This window comes from Papio anubis, chromosome 9, assembly GCF_008728515.1.
Source record: "Papio anubis isolate 15944 chromosome 9, Panubis1.0, whole genome shotgun sequence".
Taxonomy (NCBI): Eukaryota; Metazoa; Chordata; class Mammalia; order Primates; family Cercopithecidae; genus Papio; species Papio anubis.
The window spans coordinates 79,583,088-79,609,821 of record NC_044984.1 but is presented as its reverse complement, the minus strand read 5'-3'; the positions used below and the strand labels follow the sequence as shown (position 1 = coordinate 79,609,821).

At 31.8% G+C, this 26,734-nt stretch overlaps 1 protein-coding gene across 6 annotated transcripts in view; it reads right to left on the bottom strand.

The window, feature by feature from the left end:
- Window positions 1-26,734, bottom strand: part of LRRIQ1 (leucine rich repeats and IQ motif containing 1) — a 245,779-nt gene that overhangs the window by 24,135 nt on the left and 194,910 nt on the right. For 5 of the 6 annotated variants that reach the window (XM_021922651.2, XM_021922650.2, XM_021922653.2 and 2 more), the window contains exons 25-26: window positions 26,177-26,237; window positions 13,534-13,654 (exon numbers count right to left, since the gene is read on the bottom strand). In XM_021922651.2, coding sequence (XP_021778343.2) covers window positions 13,534-13,654; window positions 26,177-26,237 — 182 coding nt within the window. Of the gene's footprint in view, window positions 1-13,338; window positions 13,655-26,176; window positions 26,238-26,734 lie in introns of those variants that run through there. The other variant, XM_021922652.2, reaches the window with a different exon arrangement.

The window sequence follows — 26,734 nt, the reverse complement described above, 5'->3', positions numbered from 1 at the left end:
AATGATGGCTTGAATGTGGTGCTAAAAATGTGGTGCTAAAAAAAAGTCTTCACTAAATTCTGTCATTCTTACATTGTTTTCATGCTTTTTTCTTGGAGGGTTTTTCTAATTCTTTGAGTGAGTGGTTTCTAGTTATAAAATCTAAAAGGATTTTGTGATTTGTTTCAGAACTAAATTGACTTCCTAATGTGGCCTGTAAATTAACTAAAACCCTTCTTTCCATTGATAACTACTCCATGTAATGCTGGTTATTGTGGTTTTCTGGTTTCCCACTGAAATAGTTGATACCTATTGGGTGTTTAAGCTTTTAAATTGCCTGGATGATCAAAAGCGTATTCCAATAAGCAGTTAAGAATGAAATGTAACAATCCATAAACTATCTATGTCCCACATTTTCTACTGCACACAGTTCTAAAAGGCATTCTGAAAATCAGGTCATATAAGTCCTGTTTATTTTGTTAGTTTGGGAAAGGTCTATTCCCAAACTCCACAATCATTTTTTTATTTTTTATTTTTTAATGTCCTCTTCAGGGCTTTATTCATTTTCATTATATTTACAACAAAGTATCTACAAATAGTTGTAATTAATTGAAGAACAATGGCATAAGTGATGCTTATAGTTGAGAGCATCTTTTTTTATGGATCTTGATGGATATGCATGTTCCTTTGAAACAAGTCAGTCTTTATATATATAAAACATTTCAGCCTCTCTCTCACCATATTTTCCCATATTAATTTTGCTAAAATAAATTTTTAGCAAAATAGGAATTTTAAGTAAATTCCAAAATGCTTATTATTAATCTATTTATTTCAGAATATAAACATTTAAAATTCAAATTAGATTTTCAAGATCACTTTGAGTCTTCGAAAAATTTAATTTAAAATCTTTCGTCTAGTTACATATTCATTCAACACCTATTCCTTTCAATGGAACTTTCTTGTTAATTTTCTTCTGTGAGCCAAATAATATAAGAAACTGTCATACTGTAGTTGCTTTCTATTTGACTCTATTTTCTTAATTTCATCTTTACCATTTTCATATGGAACTTGTATAAAACAAATACTTATTTCCACATTCCCAGATAGTGAAGCCTTGTGAATAATCTCCCAAAAATTTTTCATGGAAACTTTCATTATCCGTTTTCATACTTATTAGTTCTTAGCAGGGAGACATTTGGCAACAATAAACATAACTAGCCTGAGGATTTATTATGTTATTTCACTCCAGTTTCATTCATTTGACAAATGCATTTCATATTTAACAACATCCATTTATTTTTGCACATTAGCTAGCGTGAATAATTGGTTTGAAAGAAAAAATAATAACAAAAATACAAGTCAAACAATTTAAGAAAGAAAATGATCATATAAATGGATAAGAACTAAAATATTACAGTTAGAAACATCATGCTTTAATGTATTATCAATAGAGCATGCATGGATCCTGTCGTCAAAAAATGTTAATTTTTTAACAAAGAGTAAATGTAGCTAACATATGTACAACTAGCTCTTTTACAAAATACAGATGAAATTTGTCTTTTTCTGGATAATGTCAATTCCTGTTGAAACTAGCTACTGTCTTAGCTCTGTAAACATTATTCTGTAGTTACTAATAACTGTTATATTTAACTGTGCCTGGAATAATTGTTGACTGTTTCATTCAACTGTCTTAGATTGTTGTTACTTAGGATAGTAACAAGTTGTTAAAAGACAATAAATCAATTACTATTTATTATGTGTTTACTCTTCTAAAAGGTAGATTTTAAAATTAATCCATATTAGATGAACCCACTAACCATGTAAATGTGCTCTCAGTGTAAAAGCAATTAATTTTCACCTTCTAGGTCTAGGTAGTAGACTATTTTAAGGGTTGAAGTGTTAATGTTTTTCTCTAATTAATTGTCCAGGTTCAGTAACAAAATATCAACACCTAACAAATTTGTGTCTTAAAGTTCCTGGCCAAAAATTTCAGTCCAAGAGTCAGACTTAATAGTTTAAACAATAATTTAGATGACTCTTAAAATGTAAATTTTTACAATGCTAGAGAATAACTCTTGCTGACCATAAAGTGATAATAATAATAAAAATAATCCCATGAGATGTGGCTATAAGTTCATTACTGATATGTTACCTCAAGTTGAATAGTTGAGATAAAAACAAAAGAGGATTTTAAAAGACCCAGATTTCATTATGTGTAGAACAAAAGAGTTTAAATCGGCCACAGTTATTTATAAGATTTACCTTTTTATTGTTTTTATATGAGGAAAAATATAACATCTAGAGTGGGATTGAACTTTTAATATTTTAATAGGAAATATGAAAGTAAATTTTGACTTCTCCAATGAAACTGAGCAACAATTGACATAGATAGTCGATATCAAGTAATTATTTTATTAGAAGAGTTTATAGGTAGAATGGCATCACTTACAAATGTGCCAATTAACAGTATTACTGTAATTCACATATTTTTAAATTTCTTATTTTGCATTTAATAATTACATTTTTTATCATCAAATCTACTGGAGTTAGAGTATTATGTACTTATTGCCCATATTTCCTCATTATCCATTTGCTCTTCAGTTCTCTGCCAATGTCAATTCACTAATATAACGTTACTGAAATGTCACATTGATGAAACTGCAGGGACTTAAGAGTCCAATAATATTCCAGACTCTGGCTAGTACTTTAAATTTACTGTCTCTTTCCATCTTTATTACAGTCCTGAAAGATGCATAGCACTACCCTCATTTTTAAAATGTGAAAACATAGGTAATTCAGATAAAAGCCAAGTGATGGTAACATAATCAAAACTTGGCTTTATGTGACTAAGGTTTATCTTAAAGAAGTCAATATCTTGTTTAATATTCTGTAATAAAGTATGTCTATAATATATTAATACCATAAAAAATCATTAAGAAAGTAAATTTTGCATGCTTTGGGATGCATTTACCTGCATATTTCCAGGTAATATGACCTATATACTACCTGGAAATAATGCCTATGAAACTAAAAATGAATAAAAGGCATTAGTGAAAAACAATACTATTTTCAATTTTCATAAGTTAGAAGAGAAAGATTTCTCTTTATATAAAATTATATATATACATACAACTCTAACATGATTTTTCTAATTTAAAAATTTTATCAAAAGGTTTATTCACACTTTCATATCCTTTACTTATCTTCCTAAACTTCTGTTCACTCCTCAAGTTCTTTGTAATCTTGACCTTACCAGAAGTTCTGGAGTTGTTCGAAGAATACTCATTTTTGAAAGATTTTTATTATATTACATGAACACATATTTTGATAAAACATTAATGAGTAGTGACTACTTTGAACCTTGCAAAAATAGACTGAGAATACTACAGACTTCTAAATGGCATTTTCTTTAAGATAGTGTCTGAGGAAAATACATCAGAATTATATAACTATTTGGATTTTGTAACAGTCATGTGAAGTAAAATTAATATGCTAGTAAATTAGTGGAGAAATTAATCAAAACTCAATTTCTTCTTTTTTATATATAGTTGCAGTCTATATTTAAAAACATGCAAGCAGGGACATGATAAAACATAACTTTTCCTCACTTTTTCAACACTACATACATAATTTCAAATTAAGGTAAATGTGAAATGTTTCTAACATCCAGTGAAGAAATAATTTATTTGTAAATTTCAGTTATGAAATTTACGGGACCAGTAGGAAGTAGCAAAGCTCCCAAAATGTTCAAAGTGCTAGTTAAACAACATGGAGCATTGGAAAAACTTTTTTTCAAAGCAGATGTATTAGTCTGTTCTCATATTGCTGTAAAGAAATACCTGAGACTGCATAATTTATGAAGAAAAAAGGTTTAATTGGCTCATGGTTCTGCAGGCTGTACAGGAAGCATGATGGCATCTCCTGACCTTCTTGAGGCCTCCCCAGAAGCTCACAATCATGGCAAAGGTAAAGGGGGAGCAGGCATGTCACATGGCCAGAAGAGGAGCAAGAGACAGCGAGGGGGTAGGTGCTCCACAGTTGTAAATGACCAGATCTCAGAAGAACTGACACTATTGCAAGGACTGTACCATGGGGGGATGCTGCTAAACCATGAATGATCCAATGTGATCCTCCCCTGTGATCCAATCATCTCCCTTTCAGTCCCCACTTCCCACACTGGGGATTAGATTTCAATGAGATGTGAGCAGGGACACACATCCAAACTATATCAGCAGATATATATTAGAAACAGATGGCAGACAGCTTAAAGAACAAGATGACAAAACGGGCAGGTAAATTCACTGATGAAGCATCAGTGATTAGTATATTCATAAATTAAAAGAAAATAATTTATACTTGTAGTCATAAATGGTAATACAGCAAGGATTCGGAAGTAAAGTTTTGTGTGTGTGTGTGTGTGTGTGTCCATTTGTTTTTGTGTGTCTAATCTGTTGAACTATCTATGTCTTTGGCCTACTATTTTATGTAAAACTGTAAATTTATAATCCAAGTAAGAAACTTGGTAACATGAAAATGTCACATTATTATGATTTTCTCTTCCTTTAATGAGAAGGCACTATAATGAGAATGTTGTGGTTCTGGCTGGCAAGAGACAATAAAGTATGAATATCTCCACATTCTTTGTGTTGAAAGATTCCTTAGATGGTTCTAAATAACAGGTGCTGGTGCAATACCAGAGCTTTACTTCCCTGAAATATATAAGGGACTTCTAGATTTGAGAATGTTGCATGGCTCTTATGTGAGTACTCTTATTTTGCAATAGTCTTAGATAATAGTAACAGCAGTTACTCACACTGTAATTTACTAAAGATAAATTCCTAAGGAGTATGGACCACAGTGAACCACAGTGCTTATGTTTAGTGGGGTTTATTGGGGTTTCTTTGGAGAAGACATCCTTCTCACTCAACCACTCCTTGCTGTAGGAATGGAAAGAGACAACTCAAGACGACAGAGGTAGGTTCTCCAACGTTAAAAATTAATGCTGCAATTCATTACACATTTTTAATTGGATGATGTTTATTATTAATGCTTTCAGAAAGAAAAAAACAAGTCTATTTCACGTAAGACATACTGTTTCTTTTTGAAATGCCATTACTTTTTTATTTTTGAAAATAAACTTAAGCTCTACTTAAAAAAAAAACTGCATCATTTACTTTTATTATGTGTAATCATAAGGTACAGACTGCCCTGTCGTTTTAATGTTTAGAACTTAGATATTTAATTAAATTTGAAATTATATCAACAATATATAATAGTGCTCAATATATAATAGTGATCAATAGGCGTTTGTTGAATCAAACGGCCATATATAACTTCAAAGGTACAATTTTTCAGGGTAAATTTAAAGTATTATTAACTTTCTCTTCAAAAAAGGAAGCTTCCCGTCTCTTTCCAATTTTGGTCCATTAATATATTGGAGTTCTCTTCAAAACATATACTGTTGTTATTTTTTTTTCAGGAGAGATTTCAGGCCTGACTCTTTAATATTCTTCATCAGAATTAATCAGATTTACAACCAAGGTCACATTTCACAGAATTCCATAAATTGAAAAACTTAAATTTCTCTTAAAGGAGATTGCTGGCTAGCATCTTACTCCTTTGTTTTTCCCATAACAATTCATACTTGCATAAAAACTTCAAACACTTTAATAACCACCTTCAAAATAATCTAATTATTAAATTACATTGTAATTTTAAGTCTATAACTAGCTGCTTCTTCAGTGTCTTTAATTTTCAATTACAAGCAACATTTTCCTAAAAAGTAAACATCTAATTATGGATTAACTAAAAGATCACTTTCAAATGTCATTCTATGAGAAAGGGACTGACTTCTCAATAGAAAACTACTTTTTTTTTTCTTTTTCTTTGAAAATGGATTGAGACATGAAAAATCAACAACTAAATATTTATGGTAGAATATTCTTAAAATAGATAATTTCTGTAGAAGTTGTGGGTTTTAATATGAGTTTTAGCATTCTAAAATTCAACTCGATTTTATAAAATAGCTGTAATATCTCACAGATAATGTAGTCTTCTGATCTTTACTTTAAAATCATTTAAAGAAAATATTAAGTTTTTCCCCTCTCTGTTGATTGTGCTGAGCTAAAATAATTAGAGACCACTTAAACAATGTTCAAGATCACAATCATTTGGAAGTATTCTGGCATAGAGAAAAGTTTGAGTTCAAGTATGATTTTCATACTGAAAAATATCAGAAATGATATTGCTTTTTATTTGGGAAATTGTTGACTATAAAGTTGTATTGTTCTAGTTGCAGAATTATGGCATTTGAAAGTTAGAAGTACTCTTTATCTCCTTTATATCTGTTTTTTTTTTCTGCCCCTCTTCTCATGAGTCCAAAATACACATACGTACCTTTCTAATTTTCACAATAACATTCTCTTAATGGACAAACCAGACCTCAAATATCCTATTCAAGTTTACAAAAACCATATATGTAAGAAACGAAATTCAAATTTAGATATGGTCTACTTCAAATTTCCTTCCACTATGCCAGACTGCCTTTCCCTGCTAAATTTACATAAGAGTGGCAAATGATTTAACCAAGTACACAAACAAGCTGGGAAGGAGCCAACAAGGACTAGAAATGAGACTGCCCAATCTCTAAACACATATTCTTATCAATACCACACTCACCATGTTTAAAAACCTCAATCAGCTTATTAATCATCCTTTACTACTCTTTACCTCATAATTGCAGTTTAATGAGAGCTATATTATACTTTATTAGATATTCCCAAGTTAACAGTTTTTTCCTAGTTAACGACATAGTTTTATAGGCTATTTCCAGTCTATAAATTTCTAAAACTTAGAAGAAAGAGAAAAAGAATGATGGAACATTTCAGGCCTTATGCTTTTCCTCGATTTCCCTCAAACACAGTTTCTAGACTAAAATGCTGTGAATAAATAATACTTGGACTTCATGTGGTCCAAGCTGCTTATCTCTTTTAAGGAAAATTCAGTCCGAATTACTTTTCATAAAGATGTTCTTCATAAATACACTTATAATTCAAATATGTACATATATGAAAATTATTATATTCAGAAATTAGTAATTTAAGGTATATATTATATATCATATAATAGATATTCCATATTCCATTATCTATTTATTGCCTCTTAGCAGCAGAGCCTTGCTCTGTTGCCCAGGCTGAAGTGCAGTGGTGTGATCATAGCTAACTGAGGACTCAATCTCCTGAGCTCAATCGATCCTCCCACCTCAGCCTCCTGAGTAGCTGGGACTACCAGTGCACAGAACCACACCTGGCTAATTTTTGTATTTTTTGTAGAGTAAGGGTACCACTATGTTGCTCAGGTTGGTCTCAAGGTCCTGGGCTCAAGCAATTCTCCTACCTCGACCTCCCAAATTGCTGGGATTATAGGCATAAGCCATTACACCTGGTTCATAAATATTTTTGAATGAAGAAATTACAGGATTGGCTTCATATGGGCTAGATCTGTGGAAATTTGCATCTTCTGATTGTGTTATTTGAAAACTTTCCCTGAAATAAAACACTTACCATATGGATGGATTATATTTTTTAATGTTTATAAATGCCAGGATTTTGCAAAGCTCTGAGAATATATGATACATGGTGAATGTCTACTAAATAGGCAATCTTCTACCCTGATTCTTTGTTGGTAAAGCTTTCCTCTTACTATGGAGCAAGAAAATGTCAGATACTCTCCTAGCTCTGAGGCATCTAAAGGATGATGATATTCATCCATCCATCCATCCATCCATCCATCCATCCATCCATCCATCCATCCATGTATCAATTCCTCCAATATATATAATAGACAATATGCCAGGGAATTGCTCTAGGTACTTAGAATATTTAATTAAATCCCTGCCTTCTTGTAGCATACACTCTAGTATAGGAGAAGAAGAATCAATAAACACAAAATATTAGTACAACATTGTTGTTGACAATGGAATTGTAAAAAAAGTATGTTTAGGGCTTTTAAGAGAGATTTACCTCCCTGATATAAGCCAAGCCCTTGAAAATTCCATCTTCATGTCAATTAAATTCCATCATAGAGTGCTTTTTATAATATATGACAACATTAATATCTGCATCAATTTATTAATCTAAATCTCATACATACCATTTGGAAAGAAGTCCACTAATGTTAAAGAAAATGTTTCCTCTTTGTTTTTGTAAAAAACAATATCCATTTAAAAATAAAGTGATATGAATACATGATATAGGAGAATAGCAACAATGGCTCATATATTCATTTATTCACTTAATGTAAGTGCCTACTATGTGCTAGGCACATATAGTTCATCTTTATATTTTCTTAATGACTTGTGGAAGTGATTCTCACATTGTAGGCCTGTAATTGCTTACTATCATGATGTGCGGTTTATATAATAACACATAAATATATACAATGATAGTTCTTGAGTTCACACAGTGTGGAATTATTATGCATGTTACACATACACAGACAGACAGACACATACTTCCAGGTATGCACAAATTAGATATTAATATACATGTGTACACACAACATGCTACCTTCTTGATTTGCAAGTTTAAAATTATATTATTGAAATGTGCTTATTCTACTTGAAATAAACCTCAATATCCATCTTTGGAATCTACTTGTGCTTTAGCTACTATCCCTAGTCCTTCTAACTATAAACAGTATTAGGCATGAACTCCTAGCAATCTATTTCATTTTGAAGTTCTTATCACCAAAATCAATTATTTTTTCACAAGAGCTATAAAATTACTCTTTCAATATATTAGAGGAAGTATGTAATGTTAGAACAGATTCAGAATAGTTTTAACAAACATTAGTTTTCTAAAACACTTATTTTTCGAAATCTTCATTTGTTACTTATTATTAGTAGGAAATTTGAAGTCTTCTACTCTACTTTCAAACTTACCTAAAACCGGGCTTCCTCTCTAATCCAACCTTATTTTACATTACTTCAGTATATGGAACCTCTGGCCCAGACATACTCTTCAATGTTCCATAATTATACATTCATATTTTACCTTTTACCTTTGTTTAAATGGTTTTCTTCTACCTCTATCCTTACTTAAATCCTGATTGTCATTCTAGGCACAAATCATGTATAGTGCCTTTAAGAAGTCTCTCTAAGTCAATTCAGCCACTATAGTTGCTTCTCTTCTGAACAATGTTTTCTGTCATATTCAGAAAATTCAATACCATATTAAAGGGCTAACTTTTCATGAGTTTAGATATAACCAAAGAAAAGCTTGAGTAGGGTCTGATTACTCACTATTACAGAGGCACTGTGGGTTTTCAAAATGCAAGTAACTATGAAAATGGAATGTATCCTGGAAAGTACAGAGACAATCAGAAGGAGGCACCTGGAAATCACTCGTGGGGATGCAGGGAGCAGTGAGCATTGAATAAATGACTATTGGATAATTTAATGATTAAAAACTATATTAATTTTTGTTCGACTATTTTACTAACTAAGCTATATGTTTTAGTCCATAGAAGAATAAAAGATCACTGGATTTGGAACAACAACAAAAAAAGATGAATTCAAGTTGCTGCTCTTCTTTGCTAATTTTTTGTGTGAAAAGCAAATTAAATTCCTGAATTTCATTTATGTTAGCTGTCAAAGAAATATGATCATTATACATGAGAAAAGATAAATAAATATAATGTACAAAGCTATAAATTACCCTAACAATCAAAGCATTATTATATATTGCAAAGCATACTTTAAGCATTAAATGAGGAAATTAATTGAGAAAACTAAAATCATTTAGTAAATTCAAATATTTTGCCTAAATATTACATAAATGAGGAAATCTCTTGCTATGTCCATTTTATAAATGGCAATTTTTGAATGAGAATGTAAATCTCTTTCATAACTTTGTAAACCAGATGAAAGATCGGAAATCTAGATAGCAGAAGACTGCTTTGGCCTCTTGGTAAGGAAATAGTAAAGCCTAAAAGGAAAGGGACAGAAAATTTAGGAAGTTCTCTAAGAAAAGACATATTGCCTGAGATGGCCAGCATGTTAAAAGTATACTTCTCCTGGTCTTATTATATTTGACACACAGAAAAGGAAGACAATTCTACTGTGGGGTTGTTTTGTAATGATGCAAGAGAATCACAAAACATACAACAACAAACAATGAAGACAACAGGTACTATTCTTCCGGGCCTTACAATACCCAAGGCAATATATCACATGCTTTATGTATATTTTTACTCAGTTTTTCCTTACTAAAACTATGATACAAACATTACTATTCCCATTTTACAGAGAGTAAACTTAATGTTAGAGGTTAAACAATTTACCCAAGGGCACACAACTCATATGTGATGGTGGAACTGGGATTTTAAATCTGAATTTTTCTGATTCCAAAGAATACATGTTATAAAATTATAACAACAATAAAAGGGAAACATCTAGAAAAGTTCAAAGGCTCAAAAAGAGTTTTACAGATGTAGTCCACAAAGTACTCTCTAGATTTGGCCTGCAAAGCTAAAAAAAAGTATTCTTTTTTTTTTTTTTTTTTTTTTTTTTTGAGACGGAATCTTCGCTCTGTCACCCAGGCTGGAGTGCAGTGGCGCTATCTCAGCTCACTGCAAGCTCCACCTCCCGGGTTCATGCCATTCTCCTGCCTCAGCCTCCTGAGTAGCTGGGACTACAGGTGCCCGCCACCACACCCGGCTGTTTTTGTATTTTCAGTGGAGACGGGGTTTCACCGTGTTAGCCAGGATGGTCTCAATCTCCTGACCTTGTGATCCGCCTGCCTCGGCCTCCCAAAGTGCTGGTATTACAGATGTGAGCCACCATGCCCGGCCAAAAAAATTATTTTATTAATAGCTTTATAAGGTGACAAGTTTTGAGACAGAGAGAGAAAGCTAAAGGAAAAAGACCTTTCAGGATACCAAAGCTGTAACTGGTTGACTCAGGGCCATGGAGGCTTAGGGCCCAAGGACTTTGATTTCTACAGAAAAATAGACTAAGCCAAATATTTTAGTTAAGCAACTAAGAGTAGGTTTCTTGTAAGCTGAACCAATTAGACCATGTGCCTAGATACTTGAGACTTCCATACTTTAGCCCAATAGATGCTTCTTTTAAAACTATGTTTAGGTGGTGATTATAAAGAACACTTACTAAGCACTGATTTTGTACCAGTTTGTGTTCTAACCGGTATGCATTTGATCCCAAAAACAACTCTACAAGGAGGTACTTCTATTATCATTCCTATTTTAAAGATTAAATCCTCATTCAAATCCTGGCAAATTTACGTCAGAGACCATACTCATTAGTATATAATACTGATGTTGTTATAGTTACTCAGCAACTACAGTGATTAAGCAAGAACTATTTGATTCATAATCATTTTGTTATTTTTTAAAAACTTCATTTTTCTAAAGTAGTTTGCCTTAAATTGTTACTTATTAAACACATTCAGAGATTAGTATTGTTTTCAGTAATATTATTTGTTGACAAGTAGTTGGAATTATAGTGAGAATTGCATTATTTCAGTTTCTTGGAGAATGTGTTAAAAATGAACTCTATATAATTGCATCCCTAAAATCTGTAATTCAATATCATGTAAGTGAATGATGAAACTTGCATATTTGAAAATAGTTGATGATTTATTGAGCTATTAATGTGTTAACATTCAGGTAATACATTATAAACAGAAGTTTTGAAATTCTAAAGTGAAAAAGCAATTTTTTGTTTTTGTTTTTAATTTGTTTTTTTTTTTTTTTTACCTAAAATGCTCCAAAGAGATATCATATGAGTTTGTAATATGCAATGCATAAAATTATCATTACTCATTAATATGTATTGACACAGGCTGATTACTTCTGAAATGGAATATAGATTTTGAAATTCGATAAAGTTGATACATTATGTTAACAACTAAAAAATTTATATTAGGTGAATAATTTAAACTTAAAATATTTATTTCTTAACTATATAGACTAGGGCAACATTTCAATGACGAGATTCTATAATCATATAAGAAAAATTCAAGCTCTCGAAGGTCTTTGAAACTTGGAAAATATTTTAAAATTAGACATATAGGCCGGGCGCAGTGGCTCACGCCTGTAATCCCAACACTTTAGGAGGCCGAGACGGGCGGATCAGGAGGTCAGGAGATAGAGACCACCCTGGCTAACACGGTGAAATCCCTTCTCTACTAAAAATACAAAAAATTAGCCGGCCGTGCTGGTGGGCGCCTGTAGTCCCAGTTACTCCGGAGGCTGAGGCAGGAGAATTGGCGTGAACTCCGGAGGCGGAGCTTGCAGTGAGCCGAAGAATGCGCCACTGCACTCCAGCCTGGGCGACAGAACGAGACTCCGTCCTCCCCAAAACAAAAACAAAAACAAAATAAAGAAATACATCAATAAAATAAAATTAGACATATTAAAATTATTTCAAAAGTAAATTAAAATTTATCAAAATGAACTTGCATGTATTAATAAATATAAATGATTATAATCTAATAAAGCCAAGTACTTGGATGAAAAGTGAAAGTCAGAGAATCATTTTGAAGTTTTCATTTATCTGGAGAGCACCATCTGGATCTGAATTTTTCACTTTCAATCAAATATTGATTTTGTATTTGTGTCTGTGTGAGCCTATATATATGTATGTATATAACTGTAATACCAATAAGTAATAAAACTTTCAAAAATAACAATAAGTATAATTAAGTATGAAGATTTAATTTTAAAGTAAAAAGACAATTATTGTCATATTTTAGAAGATATCTCAAAATCTCTAGGGTTAAATAAGGACTTTGAAAAAAATTACTCTCTATTCCCCTGAAATAGCACAAGATACAGATATTTTTTAAATGTTTACATTTTTCAGAGTTAATAATTGCAATATAAGTCTTGTTGAAATCATTATCTTTATATTCTCTCTCCACATATATAACAAATGTTATATAAATATATGTTTAATATATATGTATATTTCTCACCAAATTAAAGGTAATAGATGTATGTGACAGATTTATGAATATAAAGTTATCATTAATAGACATAATCAAACTCTTACATATGAATGGAAATAGTTTTTGAAAGCATGTTTTTTGACGGTATAATATTATTTAAAGCTCTCCTATTTAAAAAAATTTCTTTGAAAATTATCTTTAAATATAGTATCTACTAAATCAATGGCAAAAGGCCAAGACACACTACTTTCATATATAAATCTAACATTTTACAATTAATCTAAAAATTTCTTTTAAAATTAAATGATCAAAGAATTCAATATGATTCACAGGGTGTGGGGGGCAGGAGATATTGAAGCCCAGAATACAATTAAAATAAAAACTGATGCAGTTAATTTTAGAAATAATTTAATTTTGTTTGTATCAAAAGAGTATATTTAAAGAAAGAAAAAATCTAAATGCAGATTTTTGGGCAGTTCAGGTTGCTGGCATCCTACCCCCATCTGAAAAAGAATTCTTGCTGGCATTAGGTTCCATCAATTCGTTTGTGATTTCTAAATTAATTTTGAAGGAAACCACAACTTACTTGAAGATCCTGCTGAGTGTCTGTGTGCCTGATTTTTTTTTTCTCTGTTCACAGACAAAGCACTTCCACTGGTCATGGAAAGAAGGTCTAAATCCGTGTCTTCTCTGCTTACAAGTCTTGCCTGGGAGCAATGGAAGAGAATGTATACAATCATGAAACAAAATATGGCATTTTCTGAATACAGCTCACATTACCCCAAATAAACAAACAGGCTCTGTCAAACAACCTTCTTCAAAATGATACCACAATCCTTTATTGCTGCCCAGGCAGAACAAATGCACTATGTCAAAGCATTTTTTGCAAATAAGAGTCGATTGTAAAATTGAGGATTGCTATTTGAGTCTGTACAACAAAAGAAAACATTTTAGTACAGTAATTTTGATGAAAATCAGTCTCAAAGTTAGCTGATGAAACTTTAAAGAGCTTAACATTATTTATTTGCCAAGTATATTATTTAATTCTTAATTGAATGTTAGACATGTCATATTGGGTTATTTTTTGCAATAATTATAGGTTGCCACTTACATGTATTAGTCTTATCAATAAAATTCTCTGAAATGCCTTTCATCCCATACTTGCATACTGTTAAGGTACAGACAATCTTTACCTTCTCATTATAACCATTATCAATATAAAAATATTACATTTAAGTCTAATTTTGGGATAATTATAAATATGTAGATGTTTCAGGACATTATTTAATGAACATAAAAATTAAATTATCTATTTTATCTCAAATTGCCTTTGAACTTTTATTACTTAGACCAAATCTAAGTGTCAAAAATAATTGCATCTTACCTATAAAACATTGTTGTACATAATGTTGAATATCATTACATAAAGATATATTAGGATTCAGTTCTGAAATAGGGGGAAGTGCCATGAGGGAAAGCAAAGCAGCCTCAAAGTAGCTGGGATTTAACCAAAACCACACCATGCTTGAAATCCTGTGAAAACGCATTGTTCTTAATGTTTGATGTTAGGAAAACTTAAGTATAGCAAAATAAAAGCATAAAACCACCACTGTGGTTAAAAAGCTGTCTCCATATGATGAGCTACAAAGACTCAAGGAACTAGAATCCAAAAATGATCCTCTTTAAAATTCAGATATTTGCCCTTCACCTTTACATCCCCCTCCCACCTTCTTCCTACTCTTAAACATATGAACTTACATTTATTTATTTAATATACTTATATTTTTCCAAATTCGTTTATGTTTTCCCTGATTTATTTGGTCTTAATTGACAAACAAAAATTGCATACATGTATCATGTACAATACGATGTTTTAAAACATGTATACACTGTAGAATGGCTAAATTGAGCTAATTAACATATGTATTGCCTCACAAACTATTTTTAAGTAAGCAAGTATTGCTCTTGCTGAGTTCAGAATATAAACCATTGTATAATGTCAATCATTTCTTAATGTAACTGGCTAAGTAATATAATTACATTGTCAAAAAACCTTGGTAGAAAACATTAAAATAAAATTAAAAATTGGCTTCCAATTTACACTTGTGATTTGTATGAAAAATGCTATACATTACTTTTGAAATGTATTTCAACAGTATACAAGAGTACATGTCTAACATTATAATAGCTTCATTAGAAAAGTTCCATCAATGGTAAACCTTAAAAAACAAAACCAAAAACAAAACAAAACAAAAAACAGTCAAAAGTTAAGGGGAAACATGAAAGCAATACCACAATTTTGGTGAGACTACTTAGATAACAAGAAAAAAACATGTGAACCGCATAAGGGACCCTTCTGCAAACTAAAGAGGCTTTAAGATTATAAGCCTTAATATTGTAAAATGAGGTTTATGTATTTAAATGTAATGACATAATTTCACTACACCTATTTAGAGAGTAGAATTCCCACTCTACCCTGAATAAGACGAAACCTACAGTCAAGAAAATATTTGTAAATAAACACCTTCCAAAAAATTTATTATCGTCTAAGCCATTAACATCCAAAGATGATTTTTTCCAAAGTAGAAAATAACTAGTGTCAGTTACTAATTTGGTCAATTATATAGGAAATCAGCTTTAGAAGTAAAATTATCAGAAACACATGGCTTCACAATAATGCCATTTAGCAGCTTAAAAGTAAACCTAGAAATTTCATAAATGGGCTAGTTAATGTCTTTCAGTGAATCTGGCATAGCCATTCATATGCAATAATATTTAGATCTTGTTTTTGAAAATATTGGCTTCCCAACTAAACATCATTCTCTGCTTAACGTTAAAAAAATAGAGAAATGGTAAAGAAGATGCAGATTATTTTCAATGTCATGTAAATTGTATATGCAGTCATCCCTCAGTACTTGTGGGGCTTTGTTCCAGGACTTCCACAGATAACAAAATCCATGGATGCTCAAGTCCCTTATATAAAATGGATTCGCATATAACCTATGCATATTCTCCCTTATAGTTTAAATAATCTCTAGATTACTTCTAATACCTAATTAAATGTAAATACTATAAAAGAGTTGTTATATTGTATTGCTTCTTTGTTTGCATTATTTTTATCGTTATATTGTTATTTTTTGTTTGTTTGAATATTTTCAGTTCAGAGTTGGTTGACAGACATGGAGGGCCAACTTAAAAAACCTGAAGATAACTGATCACACATTTGACAGTCATTCTATAAAAATGTATGTTGGATTCTAAAATACTGCAATATTTTCTATGGTTATAATAAACAATCTCAAGTTAATGTCAGATAAGAATTTTCTCACATACAACATAATGGGAAATACTTATTAGACTGTAATTTTGCAAAATTCTTTTAGGTCTTTGTTTTTGGAACAGATCTCTTTTATCTCCCTACCTACAAGGTTTGTAATTGCCGCTCTCCCCACCTCCACCCTATATTTTCACAATGAAATGAGGGATGTACATTTTGGGACAGGACTTTCCAAGCATTTGGATTCTGATTCACCTTCAACTTTGGCAACTTAATTTAAAAAGAAATTCTTTCTCATATATTAAACAATACGGATTTCCTCCTCTTCTACACTTTTTCATAAACAAGATTGTATTAATTATTAATTCTAAAAGTATTTTCCTTTTGGAAGTGAAGATATACAAAACAGCACACACAAAAACAAATGAATATGTACTTATTACCCAGATATTTCTTTAAAGAGAGAAAGCAAGTTTTATAACGATGAAGTCCCCTTACATGCTACTTTGATTTTCTACATATGTACTAAACATTTTAGACTATTATTTCAAAATTAACATAAATGATATATTTTTCTGCCGCTTGCTGTTTTCACTGTACATTATATATGTGAGATCTACATTTAGTTCATTTATTTTAACTGTTAGAATAATTTGCAAATTATGGCAAAATTATGATTATACCATAAATATACCACATAATTATTTGTAATATATCTAGACATCTGAGTGATTTTTAAAGCTTTTTAATTTCATGTAAAGAAAATGAATTATGCATATTCCTAAATTCATAATACATCATCTTTTCACAAAATCCTTTTCTTATGTAATAAGACAGATGTCTTGTTATATAACGTATGTGGGTAGGGAAGGCACTTTAAATGTTTAAAAGAAATAATGTACATGCTGTAAAGTGCAAAGACCTTAAACATGAAGTTCAACTCCCAAAGAAGTTTAAAAAAATAACTGCCATAGAAGTTACAAAAAATAGCACTGACTTCCCTATGCACCCTACACCCAGCATGCCTCAATGACAACATTTCACATTATCAAATCATGATCAACAAAACCAGAAAACAGACACTGTATCAATACTATTACTAAACTATCGACCTTATTAGGATTTCACTAGCTTCCACATGCACTAATGTTTTCTTGTTTGCACTTCTATGACATTTTATATGTATAAATTATGCATACATACATGTATAGATTATGTATTATATTAATATGTATAGATTCAACTATCATCACAATCAGGACACAAATCTGTTCCATCTTCCCAAAGAAACTCTCTTGTTCTCCTTTATAGTCATATCCTTTTTCCAACCTAAACATGGCAACTAATCACATGTTCTCTATTACTATAATTATGTGATTTTAAGGATGTTATATTAATGAAATAATATACCGTGTAATCTTTTGAGATTAGCCCTTTTTAACTCAACATAATGTTCTTGAGATCTACGGAAATATTTGTATATGCCAACACCATTCTTGTTTATTGCTTTTTAGTTGTGTGTCGTATATCCATTGTATGTATGTACCATCATTTCTTTATTCTTTTACCCATTCAATGAGATTTGGGTTGTGGTAAGTTTTGGCTATTATGAATAACACTGCTATAAAAATTTATGTACAGATTTTGTTTGAATGAAAGTTCACTTCTCTAGGAAAAATGCTTAGAAGGATAATAATTAGGTCACATGTTAAGTGTATATTTAACTTTATAAAAGCTTATAAAGCTTCTGAAGGTACCAGAGTCTTTACAAGCTTATAAAGCTTATAAAGATTTTTTCTCCAGTGGCTGTAACATTTTCACCAGCAATGTATGAGATATAGTTGCTCTGCATACTTGCCAACATTTGATAATTTCAGTATTTTTTATTTTAACTACTCTAATAGGTGTAGAGTGGTATTGGTTATTTCTCTAAGTAAACAACTTTTCACTTACTTTTGACAGAAAGAAAGGGAATATGAATGTTTCTCTGATTATGTGGTTTGACTTTTCATTTCTTTTTATTTTCTGAATTCTGTTTTCCTAAGGGCTGTTTTTAAATATGAGCTAGAATTGATTTATATGTTTTATAGTTTAGGTTTTTTGCCTATACCAGGTTTGTGGATGTATCTTACTGTTTTCTTCAATAGGTTTTATTTTTTATTTATTTTATTATATTTTATTTTTTTTAGAGACAGGGTCTGGCTCTGTTGCCCAGGCTGCATTGCAGTGTGTGATATCAGCTCACTGCAAAGTCCGCCTCCCCAGTTCAAGGGATTCTTGTGTCCCAGCCTCCTGAGTAGCTGGGATTACATGCACTTACCACCATGCCCAGCTAATTTTTGTATTTTTGATAGAGATGGAGTTTCGTCATGTTGACCAGGCTGGTCCCAAACTCCTGGCTTCAAATGATCCACCCGCCTCGGCCTCCCAAAGTGCTGGAATTACAAGTGTGAGCCACCATGCCAGGCCTCTTCAATAGGTTTTACAATTTTGACTTTTAAATTCAGGCTTATCATTCATCTTAAATTCATTTTTCATAAAATGAGAAGTAGGAGTCAAGATTATTTTTTCATACAGTTATCTAGTTGTCCAGCACTATGTGTAGAAAGAGTTATCTTCCCCACCCTTGAATTGTTTTGACACTTTATAGAAAATTAATTGACCTTATAAGTGTGGGTAGTTTTCTGGACTCCCTATACTTTCCATTGATAGATTCTTGTATCTTAACACATACATATATACATACACACACACACATATATGTGTATATTTGTGTATATATATGTGTATATATGTGTGTGTATGTATATATGTGTGTGTATGTGTGTGTGTGTATATATGGACATATATATACATAAATATATATTTAAATATACATTTTATATTTAAATATATATATTTAAATATATATTTATGTACACATATATACACACACACACATATATACACATATATATATACACACACACACACACACACGCATATATATATACCAGTCTCAATTACTGGGGATTGATAGCAAGTCTTGAATTCTGTGTAGCATGAGTCTTACTATTCTTTTTTTAAGATTGCATTTGCTATTCTAGGTCCTTTCCATTTCCATACACAGTTTAATATCAGTGTGTACATTTCTACCAAAAATTTTACTGGGAATGCTTTGAATCTACAGAACATTTGGGGAGAATTGACTTCTTACAATTTGAGTTTTTCAACTTATTTATAAATAAGTATGTCTCTGACATTTTTTAAAGCAGTGCTTTGCAGTTATTAGTGTAGAGGGTTTATACATTTCAATGTTAACATTTATTTTTAAATATTTTACATTTTTTGACACTGTCCTGAATGCAATTTTTAAATTTAATTTTTAAAGTTTATTGTTAATATTTAGAAATGTAGCATATTTTAAATTAATCTTTATTGTGTGTCCTTGAGTAAATTCACTTATTACATCTAAAGTGTTTGTGAGGATTTCTTAAAACTTTTATGTCCAATAAGATGTCATCTGTGAAAATCAGATGGTCTTCTTTTCCAATCAGATTTTCTTGCCTTGTTCCTGATATTAGGTACAAAACATTGGGCCTTTAACCACTAAGTGTATCAAGTTAAGAAAGTGTCTTCTAGTCCTAATTTTCTACGAATTCTTACCACAAATCTGTTGAATTTGTGGTAAACATTTTCTGCATATATTGAGACATTGATTTTTCTCCTTTTTATGTTAATGTGGTAAATTAGAATTCTACTTTTACTGGATATAGAATTGCAAGTTGACATTTTTTTCTTCCACTTTCTTCTGGATGTCAATATTTATGATCAATAGTGAACCATCCTCCTTACAAATGGTCTCCTGTATATCATGTATACTTTAGCTGCTTTAAATTTTTTTCTTTTGTGTTGGTTTTCAGCAATTTGATTATGATGTGCATAGGTGTAATTTTTGTGTTAACAACTTTTAAAATCTGTTTTCTCATATTTCTCATCAAACTTTAAATATTTTCAGTGATTAGTTTTCACATATTTTTTCACCTCTAATCTCTCTTCTGGAAAGTCAACGACATATCTATTAGTTTGCTTGCTATTATCTGACAGAGCACTCAAGCTTTGATTTTTTTAAAGTTATTTTTTCTCTCTCTGCTTCACTTTGGAGAGTTTATCTTGCTTTGTTTCTGAGTGCACTTTTCTTCCCAATGTCTAATTTATTAAGTCCAGCCATTATATTTTTTTCAATTAAGGTGAAATAGTTTTCAGTTCTAGATTTTCTATCTCATTATTTTTTAAAGTTTATTTTCTCTATTAAGATTTCAATCTGTTTCCTCAACATTTAAATCTCTGAATTTATTTATTTATTTATTTATTTATTTATTTATTTGTTTGTTTGTTTATTTATTTATTTTTATTTATTTATTTTTGAGACAGAGTCTCGCTCTGTTGCCCAGGCTGGAGTGCAGTGGCTTGATCTCAGCTCACTGTAAGTTCCGTCTCCCGGGTTCACGCCATTCTCCTGCCTCAGCCTCCCAAGTAGTTGGGACTACAAGCGTAGTTGGGACTACAGGCGCCTGACACCACGCCCAGCTAATTTTTTTGTATTTTTAGTAGAGACGGGGTTTCACCATGTTAGCCAGGATGGTCTCGATCTCCTAACCTCGTGATCCGCCGATCTCGGCCTCCCAAAGTGCTGGGATTACAGGCGTGAGCCACCGCGCGTGGCCAAATCGCTGATATTTTTATTAGATGTTATAATTTGCAGGCAAGAATCTTAAAAAGGTTACCTGATTTGGTTCTAGTGATGACTTTTCTCACAAGGCTCATTTTCCTGCTGCTTTGAAGGATTAGCAATTTTTTACTCCACACTGGACACTGTAATTTTATTTGCTGAATCTGTAGATTTTGTGAGCATCCTTGAAACTCTGTTAGCTTTTATTCTAACAGAGGCAGCTTTTATTCTAGCAGGCAGTTGATTTGTTGATTAACTTGGTCTTTTTGAGGCTTACATTTATGTTTTACGATTGTGGATCTAGAAGAGATTTTAATCCACGGCTAGAGTCACCCCTTCCTAAAGTTTAACTTTACATGGTCTTAACTAAATGTCTGGGACGTTCTCCACTGTAGCAGGTCAGAACTCCAATGTTTCCCGGTTTGGATTGGTCTCTAGAGTCTCTTTCCCATTCAGATATTCCCAGTAGCTGTTCCCTTCTGGACCTCTGGAGTCTCTTTTCAGTTCAGATATTCCCAGTAGCTGTTCCCTTCTGGACATCAATGAGTCACACAGTGCACTATACACAGAGCTTAGTATTTGGCCAAAGACTTAAGGAAACCACTATACCAATTTTTGCAACACTTTCTCTAGTATTTTACCCTGTAAATACCATTTATCTCAGCAACTCTGAACACTCCTTTCTCTCTCTCTTTTCAACTCAGTGAAATTACTGAGCTCTCTTTAGGCTTCCCTTCCCTCTGCTGTAGCCCAGAAAGTGTTTTCAAGCTGTTACCTGAATTGACTGTGGAACTCATGTTCCACACTTTTATCTCAGGCATCATAGTCCTGTGCTGTCTGTTTTTCAACTTATACAATAGTTGTTTGATTAATTTTATCCTGGTTTTATAAAAACGTTTTTCTTCAGAAGGACTGGCCTATACTATATGATAGCCCAAAGCAGAAACAATTAGGAAAACAAATAAATTGGTACTAAAATTACGGTCATTAATTTTTAAACACAATAATATGTAATTTAAATCTATCTATTTTCTGCATGGTTTTAATTTATTCCTCTTGCCTGCTGTATTGTGTTTCATAATGTATATCCAACCAATTATTCATTTCTTTAATTAAAGAGTACTTAAGTTGCCTCTAAATGTGTATAAATAATATAGCAACACACTTTTTGGTAAATATTCTTTGGTGGCTGTATGTAAAAATAATCTGGGAGATATATACATACATATATGCACATCCATATATATATCCAGAAATATATATATCCAAATATATATATGTATCCAAAAATATGTATCTTTTTTTCCTCCAAGAATGGGCTTGCCGACTAATAGGGTATTCAAATACCTACTTTAATAAACACTGATAAGTTTCTTTCCAGAATGACTACCAGCTTCTACTTTCACCAACTGTACACAAGGATTTTCACATTGGTGACATCCCTTTGCAATATCGTTTTCCAATTTTTGCCATTTGATTAGTATAGTCATAAGACATCTTAATTTTCATTTTCATCCCTCTCATCTGGAAACCGAGCATCTCTTCACATATACTTGCCCATTTAGGCATCATCCCTGTGAACTACCAATTTATATTATTTTTCTAATGTATTCATTGGGTTACCTGAAAGAGATCTTTTTATATTTAGATATTAGGCTCTGTTAAATGAGACACTGAAAACAGTAGTCATATACCTGTTAACTTTTTCTATTAAATCCTTAATACAAAGAGATATTTAATTTAACACGATCATCTGATTTTTTGCCATATCGTTTGCACTATTCATGCCTTTCTAAAAATGTATTTTAACTGCTAAGTTGCAAAACTATTATTCCTTGTTTTACCTGTTTTACAGCTTTACCTTTCATAATTGGATCTTCGAACCTTCTGAATTCTGCCCACTGTTGTAAAAGGTGTGCATGCATACTCCTGTACGTTTTCAATGCCATTTAGTAAACAATCTCAGCTTTCCAATCTTTATAGTACAGTCATATATCTATTCCTGACCTTGCTATTCATTTCCATTGGTCTATTCATCCATTCCTGTGCCGGAACCATAAAGTTTGCTTTACCTTTTTACTAAGCCTTTATGTCTTGTGACACAACTTGCTCTTCTTTTTCAGAGTTGACACTCATATTCTTGGGTTTTTAATCCTCAATACACATTTTCATTAGGCTTGCAACAATCATTGTAATATTAGATGAGATTTATTCTAATTTGTAGATTTATTTGGGTACAATTGACACATTTTCTTGACTAAGTTGTTGCACTCATGAATACTAAACTTGCCTTGCTATTATCATACCCTACCTAGATCATGTTTAACAACTGAGTCAGAGAGAGTCACTGAGAAAACTGCAGCCTGATGGGTCTCAGCCAAATCCCTCTCTGGAAATTGTCCTTCGCTGAAGAGAACTGCCTTATCAAAGTCACACCTTCTCCTGAGGAGATAACAGGAACATTAAAGCCTGGTCCTCTTGTCTCAAGCTAGGACAACCCAAAAGGGTCTTCCCTGTCTTCAGACCTCACTTTCTCTGATGCACCGCTACTGAAGGGCACCATTTCCCTCTGTTCATTTCTGCTTCTTTCATCTCTCACAGGAGTTGTTTTGGAAAGCTCTCCTGAATAAACTCTCTGCATTCAAACATAAAACTATCAGAGTATGTTTCCTGGGAAACCTGAATTATAATTCTGTCTTCTGCAGGAAAATTCTGGGGTTTGGGGGGATTCATTTAGTCAATTAAGTATAAACTTGTCTATATATTTGACATGACTTTTGATATATTTTTGGATGTAAAGAAAATGTACTTTGTTTCCGTTTTTCTAATTCCTGTCATGCAATATGCTTTGCTCTTCCTTGAAAGACAGAAATGTTATTTACTAGCTTCCTCAATATCCAGAATTTAAACGTTTGATTATGCCTTATTCTTGACTTACTATTGAAGGCTACTAAAGAGTATTGTGGATGATACTCATCCCTATTATTAAGAAATAAAATCCATTGTCTTTTGGCATTCATTGCTTCTGATATGAAGTTAGCTGTCAATCTAATTATTGTTTCTTTGTAGATAATCTTCTGGTTTACTAAATTTATCGTTTATAGTGTCCAGTCTAGAGTGTATATAAATGAAATATTTTATTTCCAGAGTTTATAATTGGTTTGCTTGCATACCCATCTGTCCTTTCTCAAGATTTGATAACTTTTGTTTCAAATTTTCTGTTCTTTTATTGTGCGTGTTATTATTACATTTTTAAGAATCTTATACTAGTAACAGTTGCAGTGCTTTTTCCTTTCTGTTTTTCCTTTTCGTTTTCCTCTTAGTATAGCCTTGTACCAACTGTGTAATAATCTGCCTCCAGTTCCCTGGCACAAGTGGGCAAGTGGGATGTTTTCATTCCCCAGTACTCTTCTAGATTTCTCCTCTGGTCCTTTAGTCAGCTCTGTATCCTTTTGATAAAAGCCACTGATGCCTTTCCCTGCATCCACTCATTTAAAAAGAGACATCCGGATATTTCTATTGCAGTACGATTTACCTTGTTTTTGTGTTCAGTTGGATCACTTCAGTGTGAAAACAAAATGTATCATTGTAATGTATATTATTTATTTTTATATAGTGGAAGATAGAGGAGTATGGAAAAAGGATTAATATCCTTGCATTAATCTCATAGACCTATTATGATCAGTAATCTATCCAATCAGTTTTCATTCATTTTTAAATGTGGAAAAATTAAATACTATAACTGTTTTTTTTTTGAAAGAGAGTCTCACTCTGATATCCACTCTGGAGTACAGTTGTACAGTCTCAACTCCCTGCAACTTCCACCTTCTGGGCTCAAATGATCTTCCCACCTAAGCCTTCCAAGTAGCTGGGGCTACAGATGTGCACCCCCATGCTCAGCTAAATTTATTTTTTTTTAATTTTTAGGGGTAGAGATGGGGTTTTGCCACGTTGCCCAGACTGGTCTTGAACTCTTGGGCTCAAGAAATCTGTCTGCCTCAGGCTCAGAAAGTGCTGAGATTACAGGCCTAAGGCAGCACGCTTGACCACAATATTATATCATTTCTTTATCCTGGCATTCCTTTACAGATTTATATCTCAATTCTTGCTCAAAAGTGGCCACTGACCAATCTGTGCCAAAGTGTTAATCAATAATATGTGTAGTGTTAATGGCCTAAATTAGCAATTTTCCTTGGATAATCTACAGGCCACTTTCTTAGAGAGGTCTCTATTAAAATGTAAGAAGATATTTGCTGAATGGTTATCTCAAATCTGTGCATAGATTCCATAAATATTTTCCAAAACACACGCACTTTAGTTAGCGACTACCTTAATTTTGCTTCTCTTTCAGGAAAACTCCTGGCATGAGTTGTTCATAAAAATGATGAATATAACTGGTCTGGAAATCATAATACTCATTTTATTCAAATAGCACATGATCTTTTCATATAAAATTCTATAAATCAAGCTAAATATATAAATTTTTTGGTGAATGCAGAATCTGAGCAAGGGGTAATGATTGGTTGTAAACTTAGGGTTACCTGATGCATCCATTTTCACCTACCAAAAAGGCCACACAGTTCTGTCACTGGTCAGAATACTCTATTCTCTGGAAATTTCTAAAAACGCACTGAAAAATTCTTATTTATGTGATCAGATTTCCTGGACTCCAAATTGACCATTCTCCTCTGTTTACCTAGTCTTCCTTCTAGTAGCATATAGTGCAATTGAATTTAGCAATGCACTTACAGTTATACAGCATACAGTCTTTATTCTGATCATTATGTTTAAAACCTGGTTTTACCAAAAGCTCCAATATTTTACACTTTATTACATAGAATTGTTGAGCTCACAATTATTTGTTAATTTTTTATATGGTTGGATTTTCTGAGTAATGAGGGTGCTTTGGTATTTCCTCCAGTTATAGCCTGCAAATTCTACTCTTCTAAAATATCCAAGAAAAAAAGTTTCAATTTTCCATCCAGAGTAATTTTATTTTAAAGTTGTAGGATACTAATATTTTTACATCTGTCACAAAAATTAACATTTTTAAGCAATGTCACATTTTAAATTATATTACAAGAAAAGATGTTATTATTTTAACACATGGTATTTTGATATTATCCCAAATAGATACAGTTGTGATATTTTCATAATTTAATTATAAACATATTTTAAAGTGCATTTATTTGAGTACTAGTGTCTACAACATTTTTCTGTAACTTTAAGCGCATTTCTTACCACAAGTTGAACTCTTCCACCATTAAGTACATCTGGATCTAACTCAGGCAAAAAGTGATTGCTGCATAGTGACAAAAACAGAAAGTATTTTATAATGTAAATGTAGAGCAAGCATATAAAAGAAATGCCCAACTAAAAAGCTTGAGAGAAATTAGTTATTTATAAAATGGAAATAACAGTTTTCTTAAATTATGTTACAAGCAAAAATAAGTACAAATGTACATCTTTCCCTAACTAAAAAAAAAACAATTTGAGATAAAATTTCAATTTCTAAATAACACTTCAATACCACCCTTCTTTGTCAAACATAAACACATGCAAAGAGCCACAACTGATTAGTACTACTAATGATGGTTAACAAATTATAGAAAATTTAAACATTTTATTTGTTATTTGCTTATATTTTTTAGTTGTCTTTTCAAAAAAATAAAGCTTCCTACTTTTAAAATAGCTCTAGTGTGTTTAATGAATTATACTAATATTTAAAATAAAATACTGTTTAAAACTAGAACAATATTTGGCTTTTCAAGAACTCTTGTCTTTGAAAACCATTTTTTT